Source organism: Bidens hawaiensis, unplaced genomic scaffold (genome assembly GCF_021521415.1).
Source record: "Bidens hawaiensis isolate Kalapana, Puna unplaced genomic scaffold, B.hawaiensis_p1.1 tig00419509_1, whole genome shotgun sequence".
Taxonomy (NCBI): Eukaryota; Viridiplantae; Streptophyta; class Magnoliopsida; order Asterales; family Asteraceae; genus Bidens; species Bidens hawaiensis.
In genome coordinates, this window is record NW_027504884.1 from 163,667 (window position 1) to 173,864 (window position 10,198).

Below are 10,198 nucleotides of genomic sequence, written 5' to 3' on the forward strand. Positions count from 1 at the left end.
GTTAACGTATTTAATTTTATGTGTATGTCACATAAGCAAAAAAACATGTTATTATAAGTTATATTACATTTATGGTCAAAATTAGCATGTAGAGGGACTTTAAAATGCAAAAATTTGTTAAGAGACTTTTATGAGCAAAAAGAGAAAGTATATTGGTTTTTTATGACATTTTCCCTATAAGTTATGACAACTAACAAGTCGAATATATTTGCTAATAATATCGAACAATCCTTTGGTCAAACACTCAAAAGTCAAAACACACAATTTTATATCAGTAGCATGTTATTTCACACCACCACCCCCAAACACATAAAATAACAAATATCTCGGGTCAGCCAAGTTGGACTATCCAGAAACCCACCGGCCCAAACTCAAACACGCAAATGACGTACCCCCTTACGTAAGCCCATAAAGCCCAACCGACTACACACATACACCAACCGCTATTTAACCAACTACCATTTCGCCCGTAACCTAATTAGGGTTCATCTTACAAACTTTACACCGCCACATCCGTAACAAATTCGCCATGGGACGAAGTATGTTTTCAATTCATTCTCAATATTATTATTATTAATCGTTTCAATTTGAGATTTGCATCTGTTAATTCACCGTTGTTTAGATCTGTTAATTGTGTTAATGATTTTTGGAAATGGATTGTTTAGTAGTTAGATTGATTTTAGGTTACTGTACGGTGTTATTAGCTTCAAAGTTGACCGTGTGTTAATTTAGTGATAATTTAGATGATGATGAATGATTTCATGAGTTGACTTTAGGTTTTGGATTGTTTAATTTGCAATTTTGTTGTTTGATAACTGTTTATAAGTCATTTTTCTGATTTAAAAACTATTTTTGTTGTTTTAAATTGTATATTTTTTTTGTTTAAAATGCTGTTTTTGCTATACATTTTGAACCAGATCTATGAGTAATTTTTTGGTGATTTAATTATTTATCTTTTCAATTTGGTATAACATGATACATATTTGTACTTATTTTTATCAGTATTTTTTTTATAGTAATTCATTTTTATAGATTTGTTTATTTAGTTTTGTAAATAAAAAAACTTAAAATATGCATGTTTATGCTTGTGAGCTGATTTGAGGTAACAATTAAAGTTTTGACTTGAGTTTGTTTATTTAGGGGGTGTTTGGCTTAGATTTTTTAGGTTTTTCTCAAAATAAGCTTAGCTTGGTGTTTAATTTAGCCTTTTAAGCTTGAACTTATTAGCTTATATGCTAATTTAAAAAAGCTTGTTTGAATATGGTTTTTAAGCTTATTTGAAGAAGCTTATTTGGGTAAGGAGCATAATCCAAAAAATAAAAGCTAGGCCAAACATCTCCTTAAACAAGCTTATTTTTTGGCTTTTAAGATTTTTTCTGAAGTATAGCTTGGTTTTAAGTTTTTAAGTTCTATAGTAGCTTAGTGCACCTCTAATTATTACTTATTATAGGGACATTAAAATGATTTTTATTATAAATGATTATTGGTAACTTCATGCTATGGATGTTGTTTGCTCAATCGTTTTACACTTATTTTATTGCTGACCAGTGTTTGAATTTAATTCAGATAATTATTTTTATTTTCTGTTATTTTAAGAATTTTAGTTTGTTTGTATTTGTTTGGAAGATTTAATTGCTGTTTTACCAAAGTTATATTCCTTTTTGTTTGCTGACAAGTTGTAACAACTTTTATCACCCAGGACCTGCTAGGTGTTACCGTCAGATTAAGAATAAGCCTTACCCCAAATCCCGGTACTGCCGTGGTGTGCCAGACCCTAAAATCAGGATCTATGATGTTGGCATGAAGAAGAAGGGAGTTGATGAGTTCCCTTTCTGTGTTCATTTGGTCAGTTGGGAGAAGGAAAATGTTTCCAGTGAGGCTCTTGAAGCTGCACGTATCGCCTGCAACAAGTACATGACCAAGTTTGCAGGTAAGGATGCTTTCCATTTGAGAGTTAGGGTTCACCCGTTCCATGTGCTCCGTATCAACAAGATGCTTTCGTGTGCTGGAGCTGATAGGCTCCAAACTGGTATGAGGGGTGCTTTTGGTAAGCCACAAGGTGTCTGTGCTCGTGTTAGCATCGGTCAAGTCTTGCTTTCTGTTCGTTGCAAGGATTCCAACAGCCCTCATGCTCAAGAGGCGTTGAGACGTGCTAAGTTCAAGTTCCCGGGTCGTCAAAAGATTATTGTTTCCAGGAAATGGTATGGATTTTTTTAACCTTTTGTCTTGCATACTTAAGTATTATGAATATTTATTTTAGCGAAGTGAAACTTAATATTTGTTTTGGTTATTGCAGGGGATTCACCAAGTTTAGCCGTACTGACTATTTGCAATGGAAATCTGAAAACCGTATCGTTTCTGATGGGGTTAATGCTAAGGTATTTTTTTACCTTATTATTAATAATTGTTTTTATTTATTATTTGTACAGTTTGTTTATTGTGATGGATTTTGTTTTTCGGTTTGGGTCGTTATTGATGATTGTTTATTGTATTGCAGCTTCTTGGATGCCATGGACCTCTTGCCAACCGTCAACCTGGAAGAGCTTTCTTGGATGCTGTTGCTTAATTGTTATATTTGTTTCAGTTTTATTATTGTCAGTTTTGTTAAATTCAAGATTTGTTACTGTTGGACAAGTTTTATCACTTCTCTTTTGTGTTTTCGCTACATTAATGAAAGAACAAATTTGTGATTTTGGTTTTGGCTGGTGTCTATGGTTATCATGTTTTTTAGTTTTTGGGTGTCATGATTTTAGCTTCATAACTAAAATGAAGACAAATCATTTATTTGTTGTCTGAATCCAACTGGTAAATTGGTAAATATTGGGTTAGGTTTTAAATCTAGTAAGCATGTAGTGTAGTTTAGCGCATGTGTATTGTTATGAGTTAGCTCCGTTTAAAATTGAAAACTTGGATGTAATTTCCTAAACATGAAACAATTGTGTTTGTTGTATTTCGATACATTTTGACACCAAATTGTTTTTGTTGGTCCTCTTTTACGTTAGTGCAATCTGCTTTTATCTTTTATATGTTTGTTGTTTAACGTGCGTTGTTAATATTCATTTACTTTTCTTAAAAACACGAAAATATTATTGCATGATTATTCAAGTTAAACAAGAAAATATTAATGTTACCTTTTGTCTCTAAATATGATTTTTAATTGCTTTAACGGTTGATACGAGAACTAATGTCATGTGAATCTCATAAGCTTAACTAAATTCACCATTAAAGTTATGAAGTGATGACTGAACTAACGTTACATATTATATGATGATATCCGAACTAGTAAACTTACAAGTATTAATTCATGCAAAAACAACACTAGTGTACATGTAAACTTATGTTACTCGTAACAAATTATTCGGATCAAAGATCTTTTATTTTAATGTAAATTTATATAACTTAATGCTATAAAAATAATATTCAAACTAATGTTAAGTCAAAATTGTAGTTTCATTGTCATATGAATTTATATGTGAGTTTCTACTTTCATAATTTTTAAAAGCCTAAAAACAAAACAAAAGAATAGATATGATGGCTGACTAAAGAATATATATATATATATTTTTTGTTTTATTGATATAATTATTAATTAGTTTTTATATGATTTACCTATTGATTAGGTTTAACTGTTTTAAGGAGAGATGGCTGGGCCCAGAGAAACTTTGCTTTATTAACCAACCTCTATGGCCCTATTCCGAAGGCCCTGTGTTGCAGCCCAATATTCAGTTTTTGGGCCATTTGGTTTTAATGACCAAGTCATATGCTCGTGAACCTATGAAATGTTTAGCAGCTCGTCGCTCGAACTCGCTCACTAATCGCTCGGAAATTGCTCGTTAGTTTTTTCGCTCGATTGTAAACGAGCTGCTCAGCGCGGTTCGGTTTGCAAACGAGCCAAGCAACGAGCAAAGGTCTGCTCGGTTCGGTTCGGCTCAAATATTTTTAATTTGTTTTATATATAAATATATATGAACAGATATATAAATATACAGACAAAACACATAAATATAAACTTACAATTTTTTGAACCCCTTGAAAATTTTCCTATTTTGTCAATTTTATAGTTTTATTTGTTCGCTTCAAGTTTTTAGAATACTATAAATTAGTTTACATGATCAATTTATCTCACTTCAAACATACTTTTAATTAAAATTTATAATCTATTACACGTTTGTCTAAAAATTACTAATTTATTTATAAAATATATAATTTACAACCTTCAAACTTGTTTCTTATTGAAAATTTAAAGTGGAAAAGAAACAAATAATACTCGAAATCGCTCGATGTTCGATCGAAAAATGCTCAATTCGATTTTGGCTCGTTTCGTTTTTCTCTCGGTTCGAATTTCATTTGTTCGGTTCGGTCCGGATGTAAATGAGCCAAGCAGCAAGCCAGCCTTCGCTCGGTTCGGCTTGGATATGAACAACCCTAGTTATTACCTGACTATGTTGTGGGATTAGAATCTCCTATTAACAACATAGAAATAATAATTAACTTTTGATAATAATATAATTTTTTTTTAAATGATCATTAAGGTACCATGTGTTACAATTTATAAATACATCATGAACTTGTGATCCATTCATGATTCGACCCATTCTTTTAATTATGTTAGATGATGTTACGTTAATTCATTTCATCATATCAAAGTGTTCAGACCATCTTCAAAGATGGTCTGACACTTAGATATGAGGATGGTTAAATAAGCCGAGTTTCATATCTCATTCAAAACATTAGTAAACCCATAGTTTTTTTCGAAGCTCAAAACCGTTTGTAACACAAAAACTTATGTAATGTCAACAATCAACAAATCCAATAACTATTTCTACTACCTAAACAAAAAGGACCGACACGCGACTGCAGTTCAAAAGCTTACTACATCAACCAAAAAAAAAACTATAATAAGATTTTTTTTTCTCTTTCCTTGTTTCGGTCATTACCAAAACGACAGTGGTCTCAAACTCTCACCAACATTGTATAAATCCACCCATTTGGGCCCACGAACAATGGGCTGCATCGAGGGCTGTGCATTATGCATAGAAGGAAGTACAGGACCAGTCACCATTCACCAAGCAGTCTTGGCCCGTTTCATACCACTTGACCCGAAAGGTGACACACTGCCTCTTGGCTGCGGGCTTTCTTCTTTTAAGTTGGAGTTTAACATAGCAAGCTCTCGTAACTATTGTCTCTTGTATAAATCCTGAGACTCATCCTGAAACAAAAAAAAACATATAATAATAATAATAATAATAATAATAATAATAATAATAATAATAATAATAATAATAATAATCTATTTTGGAATAAAATAATATAAGCTTTGTAAGCATTAAAACTAGGGGTGTGCAAGAAACCGAAAAAACTGACCCGGAACCGAATAAACCGAAAAATCCAAACTGAAATAACCGAACCGAAACAAAAACCGACGGTTTGGTTTTATGTTTTTGTAAAAACCGCACTAACGGTTCGGTTTTGGTTTTTACATGTAATAAAAACTGAAAAAACCGAACCGAACCGAATTTTTTTTGTTTTTTTATATTTTATATTAAGTAATTTATAAGAATTTAATAAAAATGTAACTCCAATATTTTTGATCAAATGTATAATAGTCTACTATTTTACAATTAAAAAAATTATTTATACCTAAATTCATTATTTTTTGCCAACTTTTTTTCGGCCTAAAATTTTCAAGCTCAAATGGCAAAAACCAAAAAAAAACCGAAACCGAACCGAAAAAACCAAACGGTTTCAAAAACTCCAAAAACCGAAGTTTTGGTTTTCGGGTTGGTTTTAGCCAAAAACCACACCGAACCGCACCATGCACACCCCTAATTAAAACTACAGGTTCTTTTAAGCTACTTTTAATAATTTCCTCTTTAAGAAATAAAACGTGGCCCGAATTGGCCCGTTTCTACTAAATGGGTTGAATTGCAAATTTAGTAGCTTGTATGCGTAAATGTTGTACAGATAATACTGAATGAGGTACAAGTACGATCATGCAGGAGAAGAATGTTAGCATACCACTGGTTTAAGCAGCTCTTCGATGATTTCTTGCGCCTGTCTCAAACGAACATCAATGATGGCTGCAGGCAACTCGGCCTCGATCAAAATGTGAAGTGGTTCATTAGGGTGCTCATAGCCTGGCCTACCCCTCAAACTGTCCTCCTTTTTTACAGAAAAAAGAAACGTATTAAAATCAACTTTAAAAATTATAAAGATTTTTAAAAAAATCGAATCTTTCCATGTTGGAGAGTATTCTTGCCTCGTTTTATCAAAATAAAGATACGATATTTAACACATAACGTAAAAATGGGTCGATATGAGGTATGTGTTATTTCTTACAACCAAGTCATATATGTAAAATCAGAAGATTTTATAAAAAGTGAAACGGGTCAAGTGGGTCAAACGGGTCAAAAGTTGCCCGTAGTGTATTTTGTTCTATACAACCTCCTAAATTGCTTTTATTCAAAATCAGACCATTTTAGCAACAATACTGTTTTTTTAATCCTATTTAACACAAAAAAAAAATTATAGAAAAAACAAAATAAATAAAACATATACATAATGTTTTGTTAACCCAACCGTTTTGCCACCACTAGCAAAACATGGTTAGAAAGATTACCCAATATACTAATATATACTTACATAACGATTACGATTATATATATAAAATATAATAAAACTATTAAATAAAATATATATTTTACCTTTTCAGGGTCTTTAATGGAGCCCTGGCCTCTAATGAAGACACGACATCCGGTTGATGCTTCCACTCTCTTCAAAGAATTGCCTCTAGGACCAAGAAGCCTTCCAACAAAGTTGAACTAATAATATTTAACATGAAAAAAATCTTAATAATCTCTTCCATTTGATACAAGATTATGAATATTATCTAACAGCGTATAGCATAAATTAGGGAAGCTGTTTACGGGTATATCCAAGCGCAAGATCCTCTTTGTAATGAATGAGCCCGGGCTCGCTGGTGCTGCATTCCACTGATCCATTGGTAATCCTTGTGGCATACCTAATCTCTATAAACAAAAAGAATATGATTGGTAAGGTTAATATCGTAAAATACCCGCATTCACCTTTTTCTTGTTTATTACAGTTTAGAAGTTTTTAAAATTATACTTTCACCTTTTTTAATACCTGCATTCACCTTTTTCTTGTTTATTACAGTTTAGAAGTTTTTAAAATTATACTTTCAAGTGCTTACAACCTTCTATGTTGTTATCTTTTTAAAAAAATGGATCATTATTTTCATATTAGCTTTTGTAATTATATGTAACATGTCAGCCCAACCCGTTATGACTCATTATACAAAAACATCGGTTGTGATCTATCTAACACGCTTATTTTTGCAATCTTTAATTGTGTGTTTCGGGAATAGAAATGTACTCTTGGCCCAAAATGGGATAAGAATCACATTTTATCCCTAAAAATCATTAATCATTCATGTTATTGATCAACTAGGCTTACATATAAGTGGCAAAACGGGTTGATCAATCGTGTCGAGTAAAGTATCAAAGGAGCCTAGTCCATATTCTTTAGATGAATAATTAGTGCATGTTACAAATACCACATTACTACATTATTACAATAACAACCTAATGTTTTTTGTAACACTATTTAAAAGGTTGTATGCATAAAAAATACACTTCCCTCAACTGCGACCTACGCAACACGTTCATTTTATACAAGCAATTCAATACTTTAAAAGAGAAGATATTGTATATAAAAAACTTATATTCACCTCGTGTTGAAGAGGACTCCAGCCCGGATTTCCATTCCAACGGATTAAACCATTAGCTTCTATATCATTAATAACGTCTAAATGATTTAAAGGACCCGGGCTACCACGTTGCAGTCTATCAAAGTCATGAAAGCCTTGATTCGGTATCCCTTTCGAAGCCCTAAATATCTCTGCGAATAAAGTAGATTAATAACAATACAACATTATTAATCAGCATAAAAACATTACCACATTTTGACGAAACAATCACGAACTTTATAGCATGTTTATAAGTGCACATTGTAACTTCCAAACACTACATTATTCAAACTTCTATTTTCAAGAAAATGTGTTTTTCAAGATCCGAAACCCTAAAAATAATAAAACTTGATCTCTAAACCAAACTCACCAACAAATTAATATACATTAACCGATTAATCGAATAACACATCAATAAAAAAGATCTTGAAATCAGCATCTAAACTCAAAATGTATTAAAAAAGGCTCAAGATTTATAACAAAAGATAATACAAACATATGAAAAAACATAAAGATTGTAACTTTACGCATAAAACATGTATAAAACAATGTGAAACCAAAAAACTAGATCCAAAAAGTGCATAAAGATTCAACCTTGATTCAACAATTTACTGCAAATAGGAAGAATTCTTATAAAAGGTGCAAGCTTGAGTTTTTCTTCAAGTAGCTCAGCCAGATATGAGCTGCAAGCAAAAACCAACATCAAAAAACACATAAAGATTAATACCCAAATGATAAAAATCAAAACTTTTTTCATGGGTCATCATCAAGAATCAAAACCAACATCAGATTTCATTTTCTTGAAATGAAAAAGACCATACTTGTCAACATCTTGATTGGCCCATATGTGTGGAGAAGAAGGGGCTCTAGCTGGTGAATAAGTGATGTTTTGATTGTATAAACTTGACATATTGTTATCCCTAAATGGGTTTAGAAGGAGGCTTATGGGGTGAGGAGTGAAGAGACAAAAGTAGGGAAAGAGAAAGAAAAGTTGAATTGGAAAGGAGTTGGAAAAATTGGGTGGCTTTTCTTATAAAGAGGTGTTTCACGTTTGATGTTTGAACTTTAGGGGAAATTTGATGGTTTTGGTCCTTCAACTTCTTTATCTTTTATAGATTGTGTTTACTTGGAGTTGCGGTTAAACGTGTGGATTTCTGGTTAATTATGCGTATTAGCGTTATAGATTGGTTAAAGGTGTGTATTGTATTGTATTATATTGTATTTACTCGTACCAAAAATTAGTAAATCTTGGTACCCATACATGTACCTGAATATTATGGTGCGGGTACAAGTACGGTATTTGCTTTGGTACCACTTTTTCTATTTTTTTAAAAAAAATCTTCACTAAACTTGGTATTGATACTGGTACGAAACCGACAATCAATTGTCTATAATAATACCAAAGCCGTAATACCATAACCAAAACATAATATCAAGGTCAAAAATAATACAAATAAACCATAATATAAAATCCATGTTTGGTGGTTGTTATTAGTGATTGATTGGAAGAGAAGAAAACTAGGGTTTGATTAGAACTGTTAGTACTTAATATTTTAATTATTAATAGTTTTGAAAAGCCCGCTTGAAGCCTTGAAAATATCTCAATAAAAACCCGTAACACTCATACTTGTACCCCTACCTATACCAAAAATACACGTACCTAAAATCAGTAGATCTAGGTACACATACCCGTACCGAATAGACGGGTATGGGTATAAGTACGAGTACTGAACACGTATATGTACTCGGGAAAAAAAATCTCATCCCTATTTGAGTCATGAAATAGCTAGTTACCCATGATTATAAGCTGGCGGAATGACTAGTCCTTAGGAATTCGAAGACTTCTTATGGAGTTTGAAAAGACGATATCTTGACGATAAATTTCGATACCTAATTATCGAAGAAGGTTTGGACTACTAAGGACATTGTGAACCATTGAGGATCACTTGAACAACATGGTACCACAACATTGTTGATGACGGTGAAGCCATCTTTATAGAAGGAAGCTGAGAACTTGAAGCATCTTAAATAAATTTTACACTAGTCATGCTTGGGATGGCGGATGAAGTCTCATTAAAAGATGACAAATCCGTAAGGGGTGTGTTTATACACCTTATGTGGATTTCACATTGTCTATGTATAAGATATATTAAAGGCTGGTAAGGAACGTATGATCTCGAATGTCATAAACATGTTTTAGACTTTAGACCTTGGACAAGAAGGAAACTTTATAATTAAACATGCTTGAGTGAGAGTAGTTCAAGATGTGTGAGCTATTAGTAAGTCTCGTTAACATGTATGTGAGTCCCTAATAGACAAAATTAATGATAATGTTAGGCATGAGGGGCTGATTGTTACATTACGTATATAATTCAATATAATATGAGTTTTATAAATATACCCAACACAACTATAAACCTTAAATCAAAA

At 32.2% G+C, this 10,198-nt stretch overlaps 2 protein-coding genes across 2 annotated transcripts; one reads left to right on the forward strand and one right to left on the reverse strand.

Moving 5' to 3' along the window:
* The first annotated feature begins 452 nt into the window (after window positions 1-452).
* LOC143609170 (large ribosomal subunit protein uL16-like) lies at window positions 453-2,701 on the forward strand. The gene is made up of 4 exons (XM_077083999.1): window positions 453-539; window positions 1,700-2,201; window positions 2,297-2,378; window positions 2,498-2,701. The coding sequence occupies exons 1-4, from the start codon at window positions 530-532 to the stop codon at window positions 2,564-2,566; spliced, it is 663 nt and encodes a 220-aa protein (XP_076940114.1). The 5' UTR covers window positions 453-529; the 3' UTR covers window positions 2,567-2,701.
* Window positions 2,702-4,736: 2,035 nt separating this feature from the next.
* Window positions 4,737-8,985, reverse strand: LOC143609180 (KH domain-containing protein At2g38610-like). Its single transcript, XM_077084007.1, has 7 exons — window positions 8,590-8,985; window positions 8,363-8,451; window positions 7,751-7,920; window positions 6,907-7,028; window positions 6,705-6,819; window positions 6,019-6,162; window positions 4,737-5,209 (listed from the first exon to the last, which is right to left on the reverse strand). The coding sequence occupies exons 1-7, from the start codon at window positions 8,676-8,678 to the stop codon at window positions 5,177-5,179; spliced, it is 762 nt and encodes a 253-aa protein (XP_076940122.1). The 5' UTR covers window positions 8,679-8,985; the 3' UTR covers window positions 4,737-5,176.
* Between the last annotated feature and the right edge of the window lie 1,213 nt (window positions 8,986-10,198).